The sequence below is a fragment of the Zeus faber genome (assembly GCF_960531495.2).
Source record: "Zeus faber genome assembly, chromosome: 14".
Classification (NCBI taxonomy): Eukaryota; Metazoa; Chordata; class Actinopteri; order Zeiformes; family Zeidae; genus Zeus; species Zeus faber.
Genome location: NC_137200.1, coordinates 2,376,044 through 2,397,493, shown reverse-complemented (window position 1 = coordinate 2,397,493; position 21,450 = coordinate 2,376,044). Strand labels below are relative to the sequence as shown.

The 21,450-nt window shown below is 41.1% G+C and overlaps 3 protein-coding genes across 3 annotated transcripts in view; 2 read left to right on the top strand and 1 right to left on the bottom strand.

Moving 5' to 3' along the window:
- The window catches only part of brwd3 (bromodomain and WD repeat domain containing 3), a 34,009-nt gene extending 25,107 nt beyond the window's left edge, over positions 1-8,902 (top strand). Inside the window, exons 29-40 of the mRNA XM_080014376.1 lie at positions 36-97; positions 499-654; positions 1,835-1,955; positions 3,353-3,478; positions 3,604-3,679; positions 4,064-4,117; positions 4,362-4,505; positions 4,643-4,795; positions 5,307-5,476; positions 5,763-5,854; positions 5,977-6,117; positions 6,787-8,902. Of these exons, the coding sequence (XP_079870502.1) occupies positions 36-97; positions 499-654; positions 1,835-1,955; positions 3,353-3,478; positions 3,604-3,679; positions 4,064-4,117; positions 4,362-4,505; positions 4,643-4,795; positions 5,307-5,476; positions 5,763-5,854; positions 5,977-6,117; positions 6,787-7,577 (2,086 nt within the window). The 3' untranslated portion in view covers positions 7,578-8,902. The remainder of the gene's footprint in view (positions 1-35; positions 98-498; positions 655-1,834; positions 1,956-3,352; positions 3,479-3,603; positions 3,680-4,063; positions 4,118-4,361; positions 4,506-4,642; positions 4,796-5,306; positions 5,477-5,762; positions 5,855-5,976; positions 6,118-6,786) is intronic.
- Positions 8,903-10,387: 1,485 nt separating this feature from the next.
- On the bottom strand, positions 10,388-13,919 carry LOC307240405 (terminal nucleotidyltransferase 5C-like; the record flags this gene model as incomplete). Its single annotated transcript, XM_080014189.1, has 3 exons — positions 13,825-13,919; positions 11,731-12,643; positions 10,388-11,190 (listed from the first exon to the last, which is right to left on the bottom strand). Exons 2-3 carry the CDS (start codon positions 12,632-12,634, stop codon positions 10,388-10,390), a joined length of 1,707 nt encoding a protein of 568 aa, XP_079870315.1. The 5' UTR covers positions 12,635-12,643; positions 13,825-13,919.
- An 887-nt stretch (positions 13,920-14,806) lies between these two features.
- chmp1b (charged multivesicular body protein 1B) lies at positions 14,807-21,232 on the top strand. Its single transcript, XM_080014245.1, has 8 exons — positions 14,807-14,928; positions 15,395-15,492; positions 15,852-15,998; positions 19,412-19,480; positions 19,622-19,729; positions 19,819-19,862; positions 20,015-20,087; positions 20,595-21,232. Exons 1-8 carry the CDS (start codon positions 14,913-14,915, stop codon positions 20,637-20,639), a joined length of 600 nt encoding a protein of 199 aa, XP_079870371.1. The 5' UTR covers positions 14,807-14,912; the 3' UTR covers positions 20,640-21,232.
- Positions 21,233-21,450: the final 218 nt, after the last annotated feature.

The following is a 21,450-nucleotide window of genomic DNA, read 5'->3' as shown; positions in this document are numbered from 1 at the left end:
CATCATAATGTGGAGTTCGGCTGTCTGCTCACCAGGTGGGACAATGAGGAGTGGGAGAAAATGAGTCCATGGGACATGGAGCCCATTCCAGAAGAAGGTGAGTTTTGCTGATACTACTCACCCGGTCCTGCCATTTAACTGAGTAAAGTAATAATGGAGTAGGGCTCTTCAGATTCTAACTTAACCAACCATGTAATGATTGGTTACAACCATGTGATAATTAAAGTGTGATTTCACATTAGTATGAGTAGGTTGGCCTTTTTTTTTCTTTTTTTTTTTATCTTTTTCTTTCTCTGTCAATTATTCTGGAAAAATTATTTCTTAAGGATATATTAAACTGATTTATAAAGCACAAAACTTGCTCTGTACAACTCAAATGAAGGGATTAAAATGAGACTTAACTGATATCTGAAATATGAAACCGAAGTGTTGTGATATGGGGTGATGACTGAAGGGTCGTAACGCTTCCCTGTGTGTCGCTCTTATCTCTGGTGGCAGCTGCGTTGCCGGTGCGGGTGGGTGACGGGGTGGAGGTGACTGAGGAGGAGGTGAAGGCTCTTCTCTACACGCCTCAGGAGGGGGAGTGGGGGGCCCACACGCGGGACGAGGACTGCGAGAGAGTCATCCAAGGCATCGACAACCTCCTCACACTAGGTTGTGTGTGTGTGTGTGTGTGTGTGTGTGTGTGTGTGTGTGTGTGTGTGTGTGTGTGTGTGTGTGTGTGTGTGTGTGTGTGTGTGTGTGTGTGTGTGTGTGTGTGTGTGTGTAATTTCTTGGCCCAGTGCTGAGATGAATGTTTTGTCTGTAAAATTCTGTTTTCATTTCACAATTCTCATAAATTGGGGAAAAAAAATGATACGCTCAGCAATCAGTTATATTGTTTACATTTCTTTACTTATTTTGAAAATGTTAATGTTTTTAATTTGCTTGGAAGTTATTCAACTATTTTATGCTTTTAACTTAAATAATTCCATAGTCACAAATGAATTGAAATTTAATTTCTGTCAAATTCAGATTGAGTTTGTTCTGTGAAATAATGTAATACACTTCAAATGGTATAGTGAGTTGGTAGTAATTCCCATCATGTATAAAATGTCAATATAACAATATAGAATATTATTGTGAGTCGTCACATCAAATTGAGTCGATATTGAATTGAATCATGGCCATTTTTATCGAAATTGAATTGCAAAATCCTGACCATTACCCAATTCTAAAGGATATTGCGTCAAAACTACTAAATATTGCAGACCTATCTTGTGAAATTATAGCATTACTTTGAATTAATTTACTGCACTGTAATTCATTTTGACCACAAAATTGTGTAGTACCATATGGAAGTATTAATCTTCATGATAATACGATGCCAAAAAAAGACAACAAATGACTGTATTAAATAAAAATTATCTTGCAGTGATAAGTACTTATTAACCTAGTGGCTAGATCCGCACTGGTATGTGATATTGGCCCTAGTAAGCTAAGCTTTATCCCGCTATCGGAGTCCCATGAAAGATATCAGATATCAAATAAATATGGCTTTGGTTTTATTAAAAAAAAATTATATATACTGTATGTTTAATCATTCTTATTGGCAAAAAAAACATGACCATGACAATCATCATGTTCCACTGTTAATGGAACTGTCTTTGGAGCTCAATAAAAGTAACAGATCAAACTCTGTATTGAACATAATTACTGTTCAGGATTCGGTAGTGGAGATAAAAGGTGGTAATGCGTTACTGCTGGATGAATGCAGAGTGAATACTTAGCATATACAAAATGTTACTTTGCGTCTTAATGGTGCATGAATATGTCTCCTCTGGTGGTTTCACAGATGTAGCCAAGGCGTTTTCGTCTCCAGTGGACCTGCGGGATTATCCTTTGTATTGCACCGTGGTGGCGTACCCCACGGATTTCAGCACCATCCGCAAAAGGCTTGAGAACCGCTTCTACAGGTGTACTATACTATTAACTATACTACATAAGTCCATAAATAATCAATAAAGTATCTATCTAATGTATCACAGTCGTAGCAGACACCATTATACAAAGCAACTGGCAATAACCTGCCTCCCGTCCCATTGAGCACCATCAACACAGCAGCGTTCAATAAAAAAGTTAATTCAACACAAATTAGGACATTACATTGCAATTAAAGGTCTGAAATTCAATCTTGAGGTGTCTTGAATTGTTTTTGTTTGCCATTTACTTTTATCTGAAACAATTTTTTTATCAAAGCTATCTGGAAATGGGTTAACTTGCTGACTGCAAAAGTACAACATTGGGCTTTTTAAATGGTTTAAAATATTTTTCAAATAAGCTTACGAGTAGGTTTCACTGACGCCAGGAACTCACACTAGACTTCAAATTGAAAACTGCAAATGTGGCCCGGTAAGAGAGTGATGTATTTTATCAAACTCTATTTCCTTATTGAATGAAACAAAAAAAGCATTTACCATCTTTGCTTTGTTTAGAGAAACGGGGCACGCGATCGCTCTCCAATGTCTCCATTATGCATGGAGAGGGAGATTTTTGCGCCTCGATCGCTCCATCAGAGGACCTCGAGAGGACCCAAAACATACTTACGTTTTTTTATCAGATATGTCATATTATTTTCGTAGGGCTTTAATGCTTGACCGGAATGACAGATGAATAGATCCGAGGCTATTTTTTTTATTATTCTTATTTTTGTTAAAAAATAATAAGAATTGTATCAGGGCTATTTTAGAGGTTTCTTTAACTTAACCCATTTGTCCTTCATTACTTTTACAGTTTTACTTTTACATACATACTTCCACATGTTACATGTTAACAAATAACTGACAGTTTGTATGAACCGGACATTATCGGTAATGAAAACTTTTATGTCCCGCCTCTTTCATTTGATTGGCTAAGTGGCATAATGTGACATTGGATATCCGGTAGATACCAATCGTAAAGGAACCGGTGCCATAGTGGTACCGGGTTTCTGTACCCAACCCAACAGGATCTGGATCCCATAAATGATTATTTTTTGATTCCGAGTGTGCACGAGAGATAGGGCTATTTCCACACACACACATATATCCACATATATCGATATTATGATATGAGACGAGATATCATCTGGGACTATAATATTGTAATATTTCTTAAATGTGGTCTTCAATGAGGCATTACAGAAAGTGATGCAATTTCATTCATTAATTCATTGACTGTTCAAGCTGTTCTACTCAATGCCTCTACCTGCTTGGTCATAATATCCACATTACTAATGATTTGATTCACAAATATTTATCGTGTGTTAACATGTAAGAAAAGCACCAATTATCATCCCCCCAAATCTTTGTTGTGACCTGCTTCTCGCCTGTAGGCGGATCTCTGCTCTAATGTGGGAGGTGCGCTACATAGAACACAATGCTCGCACCTTTAACGAACTTCAAAGCCCCATAGTGGCTGCTGCCAAGGTGGTCACTGACGTGCTTTTGCATTACATCGGGTAAGGCTCCATGATCTCGTAATATATCTTTTCTTATTTTATTCACTTTATTGATCAGCATCTGTTCCCATAATATTCACTCTTTGAAATTTTTTCACCTCTCTACCATCTGCCGGTTCCAACAGTGACCAGAGCTGCACAGACATCTTGGATCTGTTTCACAAGTTGAAGTCTGAGATCAGCAGTGCAGGAGAGGCTGAGGTGAGAGGGTTGTGTAAGCTGGAACAGTCCCAGACATTTTATGGCAGAGTATTGTCACAAACATGAAATTGTCAGTTGTTTGTTAATCTGCCACAACCACACTGATAGAAACATATCTAATTCACATTCCATTCAATATTTTTAACATTGCTTTAAATTTCCCTTGCCTTTGGATAGGCACATGTCATTGTAGAATCAATATATTTTAGTAAATAATCTGCTCGGGAGGGGCTGCCTGCCTGCCTGCAATTCATTCAATAACCCCTCGAGGGTGATGGATCCCAGTTTGGGAACCCCTAGTTGTGAGCTGTAGGCTGCTCAGAGTGGCTTGTACCTTTCTTGATGTTTGATGTTTCCAGTGAGCAAAATGTGTGTTGTCTGCAGGAAGTTGACGTGGACATCGACTCAGACACTCCAGGGACATCCACAGGACATCGGGTAATTGGCAACGGAGGCCACTTCAATTCATAATAGATTGGAGACTTCCGTTGTCGAGCTTGAGTGAATCTACTGTGAATCAAGCATTTCCTGAGCCAATCCATCTTTATTGTGCCGTCTTTTGAATCTGATTGTCTTTTGTATTTTTATATATATAATTTTTATTATTATTGGCCATGTTCATCTGGCACAAGATGTTCTCTTCTCAGCAGCGCCCTTACAGCCTCGTATCTCTCTCTGTCAGGTCTCCAGCCTCAGTGCGAAGAAGCGCGGTGTGCTGCTGGATGTGGAAGCGTGGCAAGGCCAGTGCCGAGGGCTTGTTCGCCGAATGATTGACTGCCCGGATTCAGAACCGTTTAGGCAGCCTGTGGATCTCTTTGTTTACCCTGTAAGTACTGCTGGCTAAAGGGATCAAATGATCATAAGTGAGTGTCTTCACTTTCCTCTAACTAATGGGGAGCGTATTAAATGCTGTGAGTAAGATCATGTCTATAGAATGTTCCTCTTCACCCTCTCCGCATTCAGGACTACCGAGATATCATCGATACTCCAATGGATCTGGGTACGGTATCGGAGACGATGTGTGCGGGGAACTATGAGAATCCCATGGAGTTTGCCAAAGACATCCGCCTCATTTTCAGCAACTCCAAGGCGTACACGCCCAACAAGAAGTCGCAGGTAAGCGGCAGCTGTGAGGTGTAAACTACAAAGGCAACTAAACAAATTAAAGGTTTCTCTGTGTGTGCTGGCTCGACCGAACAGCTGAATACCATCAGGGTTAATCCGGAGGTTTAACCCTGATGGTATCAACAGCACATCTTCATAGATGTGCAACAGCACATTATGTAGTAATGCCCATGTTCTGTAATACCTTGCAAAAATGTAATACATTTTACCTTTGTTTATGTAATAACTTCATTTAAATCAAGTGTCACACTTGAAAGAAAATGTCACTAGAAGGTTGACACATACATATAAACAAAAACGCACACAACAACTTACCACACAACGGGGATGTTCTTAGATAATGCACTGTTTGTCTGTTATCGATAAATTATCTACACTCAGGGACGTTTAGGAACCGGGATTGAAAATCTAGAGACGATACTGAGCCCAAATCTGTAACGCAAATGTGACAGAATGACTCTCGTTGTCTGTTTCACTTGGACTTCACCGATTTCGTTCCCAGATCTACACCATGACGCTGAGCCTGTCTGCCTTCTTCGAGAGACGCATCATCTCCATCATCTCGGACTACAAGTCTGCTGTTCAGAATCAGCGACGGAACAGCCAGAGACTCAGCTATAGGAAGAGGCTGCATAGCGGGGGCAGCTCCTCACCCACCAGCCCTCCCCCAAGGTGCACACACACACACACACACACACACACACACACACACACACACACACACACACACACACACACACACACACACACACACACACACACACACATACACACACACACACACACACACACACACACACACACACACACACACACAGACCAGCCCGCCTGCAGACTTAATAATGTATTCTATTAAGCTCAGTCCACAGTTGGTTATATTCTCTGATTCCTTCATCTTATAATTCTGCTTTTACTAATTTTACACTTACAATTTATTTTTTTGATTTTGGACTTCTAGCCCTAAAGGGAAGCACAAGTCAGGGAAGACATCAAAGCCAAAGAAACCACGGACCTCATCCAAGAGCCGCTCTTCCCACTCCTCAAATCAGGGTAGGATCATTTTGTGGCTAAATTGTTATGTTATTGTTTGTTGTTTTTATGAATCTCTGAGCACAAAACCACAAAAACTGCAAAACAAGCAGTGTGTTGCGCTCCTGCTCGTGTCCTTCCAGCTCCTCAGTGCAGCAGCTTGGCGGTGGATGAAGACAGTCAGCCCACCTCCTCCTTCTCTACTTCAGGCATAAGCAGTGAAAACACCAACCAGCGGCTGCACAGAGTGACCCACAGCCAAGCCACGGCAGGTAGGAAGCAAGGTATCTCAAACTTCATTTTCGTTTCATTTAATTTATCATGTGAAATGTGATCATTTGTTTTGCGATACAATCAAATGTTCAATTGCTATTAATATTGGAAATGGTCTTCCAGAAGCCAAATTTCATGTAGGATCAGGCCCAATTCCAGAACATGACACAGTGAGAACATTTGGATTTGCTGATACTGCAGCACAGGAAGTGATGTGGTTCTGATATTTGCAAGTATCAAGAAAAATATGTGGCATGTTGGGAACCTGCAATTCAAAAAATAATATAACAAACAATTTTCCCAAATTCTTGGCTTCTCGGCTCAGCGCTTGACCAGAAGGAAGATGCGAACGGACACAAAACTCTTTGTGATGTAATTTAGGGGATTCCCAAAGTACAGAGTAATACCGCTTTGAAATGTGAAAATGTTGACAGTAAGACACAAGATCATTCTGGTTTGTTGGCATTAAGTAAGATAAGTTAAGATACAATTTATTAGTCTCCCAAGGGAAAGATTTGCGCAGCAATAAGAGGGACAAACAATGAACATAAATAACATTCCACAGGACATCACATGCATATACAATAACATGAGGGCACAAACCAAAGACGTGAAGAAAAAATAGTTGGAACATTAAAAACATTAAAAACTGCAATACTTTATTGTGTGTGTTACATCAGGGCACCAGCATGTCTCCACCCTGACCAACGGATCCAGGATGGGCCACAGACGAGCGTGTGCTGATGCTGACGAGGCAGGGTCTGAATCGGCCCGCTCCTTGTCACACTCGTCCTCGTCTTCGTCATCTTCCTCCTCCTCATCCTCCTCTTCTTCGTCGTCCTCCGACGGCGAGAGTGGCTCCGACTCGGAGATGGAGAATTTCGTGGAAGGGGGGGATCATGACTACAGCAAAGCCCCCTGCCTGCTTGAACAGGGGAAAAAGAGGCGTAAGGGGGGAGTGGGCACTCCACAGAGACCCAAAAGAGCCAGGGTACAGCCGCCGTTGTCCAAGGAAGACGAAGAAGAAGAGGAGGAGGAGGAAGAAGAGGTGGATGAGGAGGAAGAAGAAGAGGAGGGGGAGGAGAAAGATTTAAAGGAAGGGCAGCCACAACAACTACAAGAACAAGGGCAGATGGAAGATGAGGAAGAGGAGGAGGATGATGAGGAAGAGGAGCCCGATGAAGAGGAGGAGCCGGAGGAAGAGGAGGATGATGAAGATGACGCAAATCGGACACGGGGAGTGGCGGCGCGCCCGTCCAGGGGCCATGTCAAGGCCATGTCGAGCAAGTCTGGCCGCGTCAACACACGGAACCAAGGCCGCAGGACAGTGGTGTACCGGGACGAGTCAGAGGAGGACGGCCATGGGTCCAAGGACGACCCTCTGAACCTGGGCAAGTCCCGCTCGGGACGCGTGCGCCGCATGACAGAGAAGGCCCGGGTCAGCCACCTGATGATGGGCTGGAATCACTGACCCCCCCCCCCCCACCGCTAACCTCACTGTCTGGACATGAGTAACACTGCAGGGATTTTTTTTATGTTTTATTTTTATTAAATGTATATATATATATGTATAAATATAAATGCTATTCTTAACTCTGAGACTGCTTAGGACTTGTGACACGTTTGTTGCCAAGGAACGCCCTGGCCCGCAACGGACCCTCTCCAACAAAAACACCTCCGCCTTACTGGACGCGGGACGTCCTCCTCCACCTTTTACTGCTCTGTGGAGTCCCAGACGGGGGACGTCCCCTGTCCACCTCTTACAGTGTGTTTCAAGTCCAACTGTATACCCTCTGACTTCCCTCCTCTCTTTCTTACTCCCAGTCACCAAAGAAAGGGTTGGAGATGCCAAAACAACGGTGCTTTGTTTTGTTTTTGTTTTTTTCCATTTAAGTGTTAATCTGTTTTTGATGTAGGATTCACAAAGCATTTGCCGAAATCTTTGTCATGGTTCAGGTCCTGGTCCCTTTGCCACGTATAAAAACCCTCAGCTCCATCCTTCTCTTGCACTCGCCTTGGAGGTAAAGCATCCCCATCCTGGTCGTGTTTCTTCATGCAGGGCTTCCCTCAGTAGCCACAGCTCAGAGGACTAGCAATACCCAGCACGCTTCTCATCTTGAACCAGTGAAAATGAAATGCCCACCCCCCCTTCTGGCTGTGTAGACTGTATGATTTCATAGATTCTGGATGAGCAGCAAACTTTTAATCTGTGTTGCCGTTGGCTGTTGGGGAAATGTTTTAGTCCTAAATCTATTGTGATTAAATCAAGAGTGTTTACCAACCATCTGGTCAGTGTGACCAGATGGTTGGCTCTCACTTCGCTCAGTGGCACTGTGAATAGACATCTTCTCTGTGGAGAAATGAAAGTCTGTAGCAAACCACGATGACCTGCAATTGACTAGTTAAAAAAATGCAGCATTAGATTTTCTCCGTTGGAGTGGTGATTTTCATCAGCGATATCCAAGCGCCACCCCGCACCGCCCTCTTTTTGACTGGAGAGTCAGGTGAGGTGTACACAGATCTCAGCGGTCTGTCACTTTCAGAAGAAGCATTAACTCGTGTCTCGAAAAATAACCTAGTTGAATGTGAGGAGACTGTAGGCAAATGCCTCAGTTATTTTGGAAATGTATTTTCATAGAATAAGCAGTTAGGGTTTCCTCTGAGCATCATATTAGTTGATGGTGACTACAATAATGACATTCTAGATGAAATAAGCTCATTTGAGTTTTTATTTTTATTTTTTACATATTTGATTGTATTTTTTCCTTTTGTTTTTTTAAATAAAGAATTTGATTTTAATTATTTTTTACTCTGATTTGATTGCCTGCATTTCTCTGCACAGATTATTATACCCATTTATTCACTTTGTTAGGTGAATTCACATTCAGGGGAATGTGACGGTTTGAAGTGAGACTGGATTTAACAACAAACCTTTCATTAAGGCAGATGGTGACTGAAGACAAACCTGCAGGAGCTGTTACGGTGTTTATCACAATGACAACCAATTTGGCAACTGGATAGTTTATGCAAATATTTCTGTTTCTTTGAATTATAAAGTTCCTTCATTCTGCACTACACCAAGAGTCTGGTAAAGTCTTAACTCATCAATACTTACCATTTTGAAGAGAATTCTATCAAAAAACATCCACACTATTAATGTATGTTTGTATTGTGCTTAACCCTCAGCTTCAGTGTGAGTGGCCTACATGTCGTATCCATGGTTAACCTTGCTTTTCAGTTAGTTGAACATTATTTATAAGAACTCTGGCAAAGCGGACAAAGTGTACTTGCTCAACTTATCTTTTATATTGATATCAGTCGTAATATTTTGACTCCTGGAAACACATTTCCCAGACAGTTGACAATTGAAATTACCTACAATACTATTACCACATGATACACAGACAGATATACTGTATAGTGAACTTGTTTCAGACAATCTGGCTCCCAAGTAGAGTCAGCTCTTAAAATAAAAAACATTGTTACTTTTATGATACCAAGCAGTCTACATTATATGTATCCACAAGTAAACGAGCCATGACTTGGTTAATGAAGACACCCAGAGACAGAACATGCAGCCGCATAGCAGTCCATTAATTCAGTTCTGAATTGCGAGCCAATGAAGCAGCTCCCGTTGCCTGGTGGTGGAACGCACTTTTGGTGCACTGTCAGAATTCACAATTGTTTAAGAACATCTCAGACCGTGCAAATGACATTCATTTGGTTGAATCAATAGTGCCTTAACAAACAGTGTTATTTGTATGCAACAAAAATTCCTTGAAGTCCCTACATAAGGAATGATTATTCCATGTTTAGCTTTTTAGGACGTCAGATCCCTCACATACATAAGCCAAAAAGCCATTTTTCATTTTTACTCTATCTAGATCTACTATTACATAAATGTATCTTCTGTTCATAGTTTACTATGACATGAAAATGTTCTCTGTATGGCAGAATAATCAATGTGATTATCACAGGATAATCACAGAGTATTCCTTCAGTGCCAAAACATTTTAATTATTCGACATTTTCTGTCCAAGCTTGTCAAAAGTGTATATCAGCAAGTATTTTCACTTTAAAACAGCTGCATGGTCAGCATGCATGGCTTGTCCTTCTCCATTCGGTCCGACTCTGGTAAGGTCAGAGCGGAGGGTTTTCAAAGCACTTCACATACTGTGCCCATGCTTGCCCCTTCTTGTTTAAACCCCATCTGTGCTTTTGGTTCAACAGCACTTTACAGAGTTGCGTCTTCCATGCTCTTTCTGCACACACAGGTCAAAGCTACACGAGCCCAGTCTGGATATGGACATGTAGTGGGTAAGGGTGGTAGACGAGAGGGTGCTGGGCATGGGCAAAGTAGTAACTGCTGAACATAAGGTCTGCCATGTATGGCGCTGGCTGATAGAAGCAGGTGACATTTGCAGTATTGGGGATGGCATTCTGCTCCCCCAGCACCCTCAAGGCAAGCACCGTGATCATGTTGAGAGTCTGTCTCCTCTCATGCCCCATGAGACACACGGTGCTCTCATCTATCACGCACCGCAGAGTCATCAGGTAGTCGTATTTGCTCGCCTCTTCGTTGCCGATGAAATGGCATTGCAAGTAGGCCTCTATCTTCCGCTGCTGTTCGGCGACGTCAGGGAAGTCAATGAAGAAGCGGGAACACATGTAACGTTCCAGCGACTTGATCTCGATCTCGCTTGCGGGCCTGAAGTTCCTCACCAGCAGGTCGCTGTATTTTAAGAGGCCGCCTCCACGGATCTCCTCTGGGCCGTGGGTGGTGATGAGTCGATGACGAAGATGGTTCAAAGCCTGTTCAAAGTTCCCGTACATACACTCTGCTTTGACGCCGATGGTGGGGTTCCCTCCGCGGCCGGCCAACAAGCCTGGCCCTGCTCCGTGAGGGACTGTGTGTATGACTGTGTTTGCTACACAGGGATGACTTTGTTCGTTTGAGTCAGGGGGCTTCTTTGGGTTCTTGGGCTTGACAGCTTGTGTTAAGCTGCTCCCCTCTTGAAAGATGACTGGATGGCACATGTGATTTTCGCAATTTCCCGTGCCCTCGGGTTGTTTGAGTACAGGGACTGGTAGATTTGAACATGGAACATCAGCACTGTTGAGCTTTGGCTGAATTGTTTTGGGTATTTCTATCGGCTGAATTAGTTGTGTGGTGAAATCGGACGGATCGGACAATAAAGACCATTTTTCAGGGAGTGGTGGCTTAGTGATCGTTTTATGGGACATTTTTCTCTGTAATATCGGGGAGTGGCAGTAGCCTGGTATGATGTCCTGTGATGTGCTGCAAGTTTTCTTAGCAGGAGGGGGAAAGGAAAATTCTCGATGGGAATCTTGCACAATACGGTCTTTATTGGACCTGTGAATGGACAGCCCTCCTTCAGTCTTTTCATTACTTTGCGCTTGGATCATTTTTTGTGACGTAAATGTTTCTGAATGCAAAATAGAGGGTTCGCTCAAAGCTCTTGACTCAGACGACTTTTCGTCCTGTAGTTTAGAAGACGCATTCTTCGCCAAAGGATCCATTATTTCTGTTAACAAAGTTTGGGATGAAACTGCAAAATGTTCTCTTCTTTTTAGCTGCGCTTTTTCATCCATTCTTTCCCCACTCAGATGAAACACAATGCCTTCTGAGTCAATATCTTCAATTTTGTCGTCCGCTTCTGAATACTGCAAAGTGTGTGAGGCAGCCATTGGACTTTCGATCACCTGCTCACGCCCTCCACCTGCTGCCACAACCAGACAGGAAGTTTCCTTTGCAGAGATGGGGACTTCTTCCTCTTCCTGCCACTTTTCTTCACTAATTACTCTTGTTGAGTCTTTTTTGTTGTCTTCACCGGGACTCTGAGGGATCGCAGCTTCTTCTAGTTCTTTTTTCTCAAAATTCGCTAAATTCTCACCATGCAATGTTAACATGGCTTCTTGTTTCTTTTCAGTCTCCCAGTATGACTCCAGCATGTGGTCCAGTATTATCTGGAAAGAATCCACACTGAACTCAAACTGCCTTCGCAGGGAACTCACAAACCTAAGTCCCACGGTTTTCGACCTGCTGTTGGACAGCGAGATGAGGCTCCACCTGTCGTGCTCATTAAAGACCTTGACCATCTTCTGCACATAGGCCTCCTTCATAGTGAGCCAGGTGATCTTTCTCCTGTTCACTCCACATGGAAGTAGGTCTCGCAGGCTGCCAAGCACCACCTCCTTGATCACTTTTAAGTCTTCCTGCCTGGGCAGCTCCACTCCAAAAATGATGTCCAGATCTCTGTAGCCCATGCCGTTATCTCTGACCATGACGTGACTGGCAGTGGACCCATTGAGGCGAATGTCCTTCACCTGGATGTCCCTCTCAACCAGCCTGTCTCGGACCACGCGGATGATGTCTTTGGCTTTCACCTCCAGTGTGGGGAAGTTCCCCCTCCCGTAGATTGGGATGATCTCCGTCAGAACTTTATCCAGTTCCTGGACCTGTTCTAAGGTCAAATTGTGGAATATTTTCTCGGTTTGAAGTGACATTATCTTTACCTGTAAAAGAAAATTAAGAGTGTAATTTGACAGTTCAGAAGAAAAAACCTTACTTGATACAAGTTAGAGAACATACATGTTGTCCATACCTCTGCTGCCGATACTACTTGTATTAATACTTCTTAATAGCTCATGTAATTGCTTGTGCCCATGTAATGGGTGCACATCACAATGTAAAACCAATGGCTTACCAATAAGCATTCATACTTCAAAAGCATTTGAGTTACCAACCCCACACTATATAATGGACACTAAGAATGACATGTTACAATATTTTTTGCATTTTTTTGTATGTATATACTGTATGTTTATATGGATCAAATGCTTAATGCATGCAGCATGACATAAGGGTGGACGTGCTCTATAGCAGTGATTCTCACCCTTTTTCAGATCAAGGACCCTAAAGAAGATAAGAGAGGATTTATTTTTTTATTGTTGTTGTTCCACATTTTTCTCGACACTGTATTTAGGAACAGTGAAACTGTGAAAAAGGTCATAATTGTACATTATATTCTCTAATGGTGTAAACGTCCTGTGAATGTATTAATTGTAAAGTTTGAATAATAATCATTTAGCAGGGGCTGGAACCTCTTGGAGGACGCCTGACCACACAGACACCTCCCAACCCCTCAGAACAGCGACCCCTAGTGGACGAAGCTCCACCAACTCAGACAGGACTCTGAGTCATACAGGAGGCTGCAGCTACCCACAGGAGCGGTCAATCTCCTCGATTGTCTTTTTTGTTATGTTAGGTAATAAATGCTTAGTTGGGAGTGCAGACCCCGCCAATGAATCCAGCAAAGCATTAGCAGCTGATTTTAGAGATGTTAATGTCCTTGACCGGATCTGATATTGATGGGCGGAGCTGTGACGATTTTAAGACGTTTTTTTTTTGCTCTCCCAGTATATCACACTGCAAAACTGTCCCGTTTGATTATTCCTGTCTGATAACTTGTTTTAACTAATTTTAGTCATTGAAATAGCTATATTTTAGAGAACCCCCTCCCTAGTGTGCTGCAAACCATGTTCAAAACAACAATAAATTGGTAACAATCCGTCACAAATAACGACGACAAGGATTCGAGCTGTTATTAAGTTATTGTACATAAAATAGGAAAACAACAAGCGAGTACTTGGTGGGGTTACTAGCCGGGGATGGATCAATTTCCTAGGTTACTCACCTTCTGGGCCGAATTAAAGCAAAACAAAGCCAACAACCACACGATATCCAGCAGTTTTATCTCTGGTTGGTTCACTCACGGTGATGCTCAAGTTGGAGGCTAGTGCGCACGACTCTGTCGTCCCAGCAGCCCGTTCCCTTGGCAACCGGGCGTCAAGAACGTGCGGCGAATCACGACGCTTGATCTCGATCCGTCGAACAAGCCGAAAAGTGGCGACAGTTCAACTGTGTAAGCAGGAAGAAAAGGCTCCACTGTGTACAATTATGGTCTGTCCAGAGGTTCCACCGCACTGCTGAGCTTGTCGTGGCGGTAGGGATACCCCATCGGACGGAGTGAGGCATCCTAACGCTCCCTGCCGCCATCCCGCCTGGAAATCTCATTGTTAAACATATTCTCTATTCCTGCCCTGCTACTACAGCCACCTCAATGTGTTTATTCACCACCATCCAAGATATATACATAGTCAGTGTTAATGTTTTTATTATTATTATTTGTTTCAATTCACAGAAATGCTGCATTCATTGGAAGTCTGAAATCCGTCATTCTGAGTGCCGACTCGGTAGTCCTCACTTCAGAGTTAAATATGGACGCCCGCAGTGAAGTTTGAGTTCATTTAGCAAACTTGTATATTTCACAAGCTAAATTAATTAACAAAATTCATGTTGACATCACGTAAAAACTACAGAGTGGTTTAGATCAAAGTCGTATGTGTTTTAAATGAAAAGAAAGAGTGCACGTTGTTAACCATTAAAGGTGTTCGGAACCGTGTTGCTGTGACACCAGGTCTGTTATTTCGGGAAATTCCTGCTCGAGTGATTTGCCCCGAAATTTCGACTCCGTTCTTTTGCCCTTTTCCAAGTAGGAAGTTGGATTTTTCCGAGTTCCAGCGCTGTGGTGGAATGCGGCATAACCTCCCGGTGACGTCGAATGGAATGCCTCCGTCACGTAGCGTTGACATCAATTATATTTCGATAGTGTACCCGGAAGAAGGCGAAGAAGACGACGGGGAGTTGAGTATCACTCTTTTGTACCTCGGCGCAATATTTATCCTTGTGTATTGGATAGGATCCAGTCACCAAGCATCGAAAATGCCAGACATTGATAGTATCCTTCTGAAATGAATGTGAATTTCCGGGTAAAAGGTTTGTGGAGCGGCTTGATTCAACGGAATTGTGATCCGGAGGAGTTAACGAAGCGTCAGTGTAAGAGAAAATAAATAAATCAGTGACGTCATGTATTGTGTTTCTCCTAGAGGAAACTTTTTATTAACATTTTAATTGTTTTAGAAATCCCCTCAAACCGACGAGTCAATTTACGTGTGATGTAATCGTTGTGGTTTATTTTTATTTTTTTTAATGCTGTTTACAATTTGAATAGAACTGACTTTCTAGCAAACTGCATTTAATTTATTATTATTATTATTATTATTATTATTATTATTATTATTATTTATTTTCACGGAGATCCAACTATCCCTAGACTGAATGTTTTGAAGCCCCATGTTTCAGGCCCTCATCTTTTCAAGTTGCCGTTAGATGTTGCTGTTCGTCGCTCCTTAGCCTCTTGACAGAGCAGCTGTTCAACTTAAAATTTGCTGCCAAAGAACTTCAGAGAAATTCCACGAAATGCGTCAAAGATGAGAAGGCGGAAAAGGTTAAAGTGAAGAAAGTAAGTGATACCACAGTCCAGTATCCTCATTGACAAGTGTTCGATGGAAGGGCTGGTTCAATACAGCCCAATATCCATATCACGACATGACACTTGGGTGTCGTCTGGGATTTTGGTTATGTAATATTGTGGTACAGTTAAATGCTGTCTTTAAGGCAGCATCACAGTTAAGAAATGCACTTTTCTGATCTTAATAATCTGTTCTAGCTGTACCTCAACCTGCTATGTCATAACATTCATTATCCATGATCACTAACGATTGTTACTCAAATATTTCTTGTTATCTTAGGAAAGCACTAATAGTAATTTACAAAATATCTTCAAATAATTGCCTGTCCGTGGTTTCCGCCTCACTCCAGGCCATCCAGAAGGGCAATATGGAAGTGGCCCGGATCCATGCCGAAAACGCCATCAGACAAAAGAACCAGTCGGTTAACTTCCTGCGAATGAGTGCCCGGGTGGATGCCGTGGCCTCCAGAGTCCAGACAGCTGTCACAATGAACAAGGTAGAGTGCCGTTCAATACCCGCTTCATACGTACAGTAGTACCCAGAGCCTCAACTTGGATCCTAAAAACTGCAATGTACACAGCTAAAAATTCACAATCTCTATCTATCATTCACACTTTTGTACTGTTGGGGAGTTTTTATGCTTGGAATTTGACACCCTAATACGCAGGCGACGCAAACCTATTTTGATATGGCAGTGGTATTCAAACCTTTTTGCCGAGCCCAATCCCTAGAATTTCAAGGACTGAATACCCCCCCCAAAAAGGTACTAATAAATATACAAACTAACATAGTTTATAGTAAACCAGGTCGAGCAGTCACATTAATTTTTGGCTTTTATTGCCTATGCAGACAGGCTAACAGGGGTAGGAAGATGCACAACTAATGAAAAAAATATATATTTATATAACTGCAGGGAGCAATACTCGGGGTCCAGGTTAGCTGTGTTAGATATGAATTACAGTTTTACTAGTTCCTGTAAAACACACCATCATTTCGTATCAACACCAATTACAAATTTTTGAGTTGCCATGGAACGAAGCATCAGTTCGTGCTGCCGCTCCTATTTACATCAGCATTACTACTAAAATGAGTTACAATTTTCAGAGTTTCCATTGAATGCAGCATTGGCTGACGTAATGACGACTCTCTGTGACTTATTATAGCTTTCTGAGTCCTGGTGACACGTCGAATTACTACAAACACAAGTAACATTTTTCAGAGACTCATGGAATGCATCATCGGCCCCTGCAGTCTGCTATAGTTGTGTATTGTTTGGGTTGTTTGAGCCTGAATACATACTTAAAACAAAAAAAAGCGCAAAACAAAGGTTGAATATATTTAAGATGGTGATGACTATATGACTTGTGATAAATAAACAAATATTGAAGTGTGTATATTAGCTATACAGTTCCTATGTCTTTGCTTTAATAGGTGCACTGCTAACATAGACCCCAAACATTCAATAGTCTATGCACACTGAATTAGGAAATGAAATAAATTATTTTGAATATGCTTTTATTGCACAAATTGCACATGAATACCCAACAATTAAACACAACATTAATTTAAAGAAGCCATGATAACTAAAATAAATGAAAGTTGAATTTCCCCAGTTCCCTTTGAAATATTCTCCTCTAAACTCAACAAAACATCTCTTGAAATAATAATAAAAAATGACCTGGGGTAAAACAACTTAGATGAATAAGTAAATATAAATTAGACATGGCAATTGAAAATAACTGTAATGTCTGTTGTATCTTTGTCTGTCATTTAAAAAAACAAAAACATTCTAAGACAGATCTGGTCGTGTTGGGCGTGTCGCTTTAAGACATTGAGCCTGGAGCCCTGTGTGGGTACGGTGGCACAGTGCATTGCACTGCTGTCTCACAGCAAGAAGGTCCTGGGTTTGATTCCTGCCTGGGGTGCTGTTGGCACCGTGCTCCAGCGTGTTATCTCCCGATAAGGGTCCTTTCTGTGTAGAGTTTGCATGTTCTCCCCATGCTCCATGTAACGTCAGTAAGGACCCCCACCAAAAACATGCACAACATTGTCGTCTGACCACCAATGGACATTTGTAACCAGGTCCCCGGGGCGTGTCGTTGTATGCTGCCCCCCCCGAGGAAGGACAAGCCAGGATGGGCCAAATGCAGAGAACTCATGCAACCAGCATTTGAAGCGTGTATGTGTTGGTCACCATGAATGCATGCATGGCGGAGAGATCGCTATGAGAGCCGATACAATTGTTGCGTGTTATTACTTTATCCTAAATATTATATTTACTGTATACTGTCTCGTACCTGTAGTCTAGAGACTCCTACCTCACAGTCTCTCACGGTATCTCTGTGTAAGGAAATCACTTCATCTGGAAGTTCCCAACAACGCGGTTTCATTCAATGTCCCTCAGAGACAGAATAGTGAAAACAAATGAAAATATAGCTGCAGGCAGCAATACACAGGGTCCAGTTTAGTCGTGTTGGGTGCATTTTACAGTTTCCTGGGTTCTCTGAAACGCAGCACGATTTTCTGAGTTTACTTGAACGCAGCGGGGGCTCCCCCAGTCCGTCGTCTCCTGGTTGCTCATCTGGCGGAGAAACCACTATGCGGTCTACACAACGCAACCCTCCTGTCTTTAAACAACCGTCCATGTTTACCTGTCAACAATAACTTCTCATTATTAGAACTCACCGTATTGTCTCAGTGTTTCCGAGGGATGTGCTGACGAATTTTTAAGGATTCATTGGGTTTTTTTTGTTTGTTTTTTTCCATTAATCTGGCAAAGTAATGTGGACCACAGATTAAAAAATATCAATCTAACATATCTACTGACATCTACCAAATAAGGTAAGGTAAGAAGCTATGTAAATATACATGTAAATCGATAGTTTGGTAATTTCTAAGGACTACAAAGTGATGAGAGTGAAAGAGTCCACGCCACACACTGTACGCGGTCCAACTGGATATTCTTAATCGGAATCTGTACATTTATAGTAAATAATATGATGACATCATAAAGCGTCTTACTTTATCTCATCTCGTTCATTTTAGAACAAGACGTAATGTGTCAGTTAACCAAGACCAACTGAATATTTTGGGTCAAATTTGTTTGGTTTTTCACTAATATCTGCTCCATATGTGGATCGATTTCGATTAGATTTAAACCACGAGTTCCTTATGAAATACTGTTTTAAACGACACCTCAACCGTGTTCGTAGCTTATGCTGAAGTTTGTGTTCCAGATACTTTTAGCCGAGGATGTACATATTTCGGTGTCAGATGTACTGGCTCGTCTGTGTTAAGGTTGTTTTTGGTTGTTTTTTTCCGCTAATATCTGCTCCGTATGTGGATTGATTTGAATGAAACTTCAACCATGAGGTCTTTGTGACATCGCGGTTCAAACAAGACATAAATCGTGTTCGTGAATTATGAGGAAGTTGGTGCTCCAGAAAGTTTTAGGCTTCAAAATTCCGAGAATTTTCTCTCGAGCAATAAGTTCGATTTTAGTATTTTAAATATCAACAAATTGTATTATTTTCAATGAACTAATGAAAATAACAACAATAATAATATTATTAATAACAATATTCCCAGTGCACCTTCCCCCAATGTTTCTTTTTTTTTTTTTTTTTAATTCAATGAGCTATTTGATTTAGAAATGTCAAATAAACATATTTAATGACATTTTAGTTGTCATGTCAAATTGCTTAAAACATGTATTAAGTGCATACCCCCCCCCCCCCCCCCCCCCACCTCCTACGATTGCTCCGCGGAAAACAGCAAAGTAACAAAGACAACAAAGAAATTCTGGCGTTTTTTGGGGAGAATTTCTTTTTTTAAATTTATTCATTTTTTTATATATATATACCAACACAAATTTGGTCACATTTGTAATAATTGTGTTTTACTGCCAAGGTAACAAAATCGATGGCTGGGGTGGTGAAAGGAATGGAAGCAGCACTGAAGAGCATGAATCTGGAAAAGGTAGTGCAATGCTAAATATGCTTGTTGCCAAATATGTTCAAGCTGTACGACACAAAAACAAAGACAAGCTAATAGGGATTTTAAGAATTGATTATCTGAAGAAGGCTTGAAATGATTGCTGCATTCCTATTTTTTCCCCAGATTTCAACACTCATGGACAAATTTGAGCACCAGTTTGAGACACTGGATGTCCAGACAGCCCAAATGGAGGAAACTATGAGCAGCACAACAACACTGACAACACCGCAGGTACATTCATCACATGTTCATCTTACATTTGCTGCGAAAAGAATGTGCAAGCGTAAAGGTATTCACTGTCAATCAAATCTGCGTTTCAGAACCAAGTGGACTCGCTACTTCATGAAATGGCAGACGAAGCAGGGTAATTGTATTGAAATTATTTATTAGATATTTATTTATATTATATATTGGGGTTCGTACTGTATTTCCTCCTGTAATAGTCTGGAGTAATGTGTCTTCTCATGAAAGGTTTAATTTGAAAGGGTTTTTTTTTCATTTCTGGCCGATGGTTAGGTTGGACCTGAACATGGAGCTTCCCCAGGGACAGACAGGATCTGTGGGCACCAGCGTCGCTTCAGCAGAACAGGTATATTCCATGCTCCATGATTAACCATTTAACATATTTGTCACAAATTATCTTATTCATTTGTTTAATTTTATTTATTTAATTTCATTACATTTGATATTTTTATTTTTGTGGTTTATATTTTGATTTTTTGTATGTTTATGTACATAGTTTTAAGTAAACATTTTTATAAAAAATGTCTTTACTTCCTTTTTTCTTTTTTTAAAATTCTTTACTGTTGTTGTGTGGTAGTCATTGAAAACCAGAGTTAAATTCCTTGCATATGTTAACGTATTTGGCCAATGAAGCCTGATTCTGAAATAGCCACACAAAAATCACATAATTTTATCTGAATAGCATTTCTCAGAAATGAGTTTAAAAAATATTGTTAATTAATCTTACTAATTATCTTATGATCAAATTATGATATCTATATTAAATCTTAATATAAATCTCCGAATGACCTTCATTCCCCCTCTTCATTTATCTTTTCACTACTAATGTCAGCTGATTGTCTCTTGTCTAAAGGATGAACTGTCTTCAAGACTCGCCAAACTGCGAGACCAAGTGTGAGCGAGACCTTCAGCTCTAGTTCCATGATGGCTCTTCTCCACCCCCTGAACCAATAGAATCATGTTGTTGACACTCTGTACTTTGAACCTATTCAATTCTTATAGGTTTGGAGGTTTACTTTTTTGGAAGCTATAATCATTATTGTTTTTTCTTGTTTTCAATAATAACATCGAGAATATTTAAGTCTCGGGATAAGTATATTACTCTTCAAGAATTGCAGGGTTAAAAAATAAAAATAAAGGGTGCATTTAAGAAATGGGTATTTAAGAGGATGAATCTACTGATCTTTATGCACTCCGCTAAAAGAATGGTGGAAAAGGAAAGAGTTATCATTATTCTTTTAATGTGTGGTCCAGTTTTATGTTTTTGAGAAATATTGAATTGGTATCTCCATTTCTATAGGCCTTCCCACTCTGGGCATATTCATATAATCATCCATTATCATCATCCTATTTCTGACATATTTGTTGTTAATAACATGCTGGCTAGCAGCCAACGTCTCTGACCACTAGCCGTGTGATGATATTTATTTTTTGGAAAGGGTTGCAGACTCCTCACACTTACAAGGGAAGTCAATAAAAAAATGTTTCTGACTTTGCCTTTGATTTTGAATTAATTCAATATAAATCTGTACGGGGTCCCGCAGTTTACGTATGTCTTTTCCAAACGGTAGAGGTGACTTTTAAGTTTGAAAATAAAAATATTTGATTAAATAAATAGTGTGTCATCTTAATTGGTGAATGCCTGCTACACCCTGTGTCACCCACTTAATGCGTTTACTACACTGCTTCTTTGGTTTACAGCACATCCT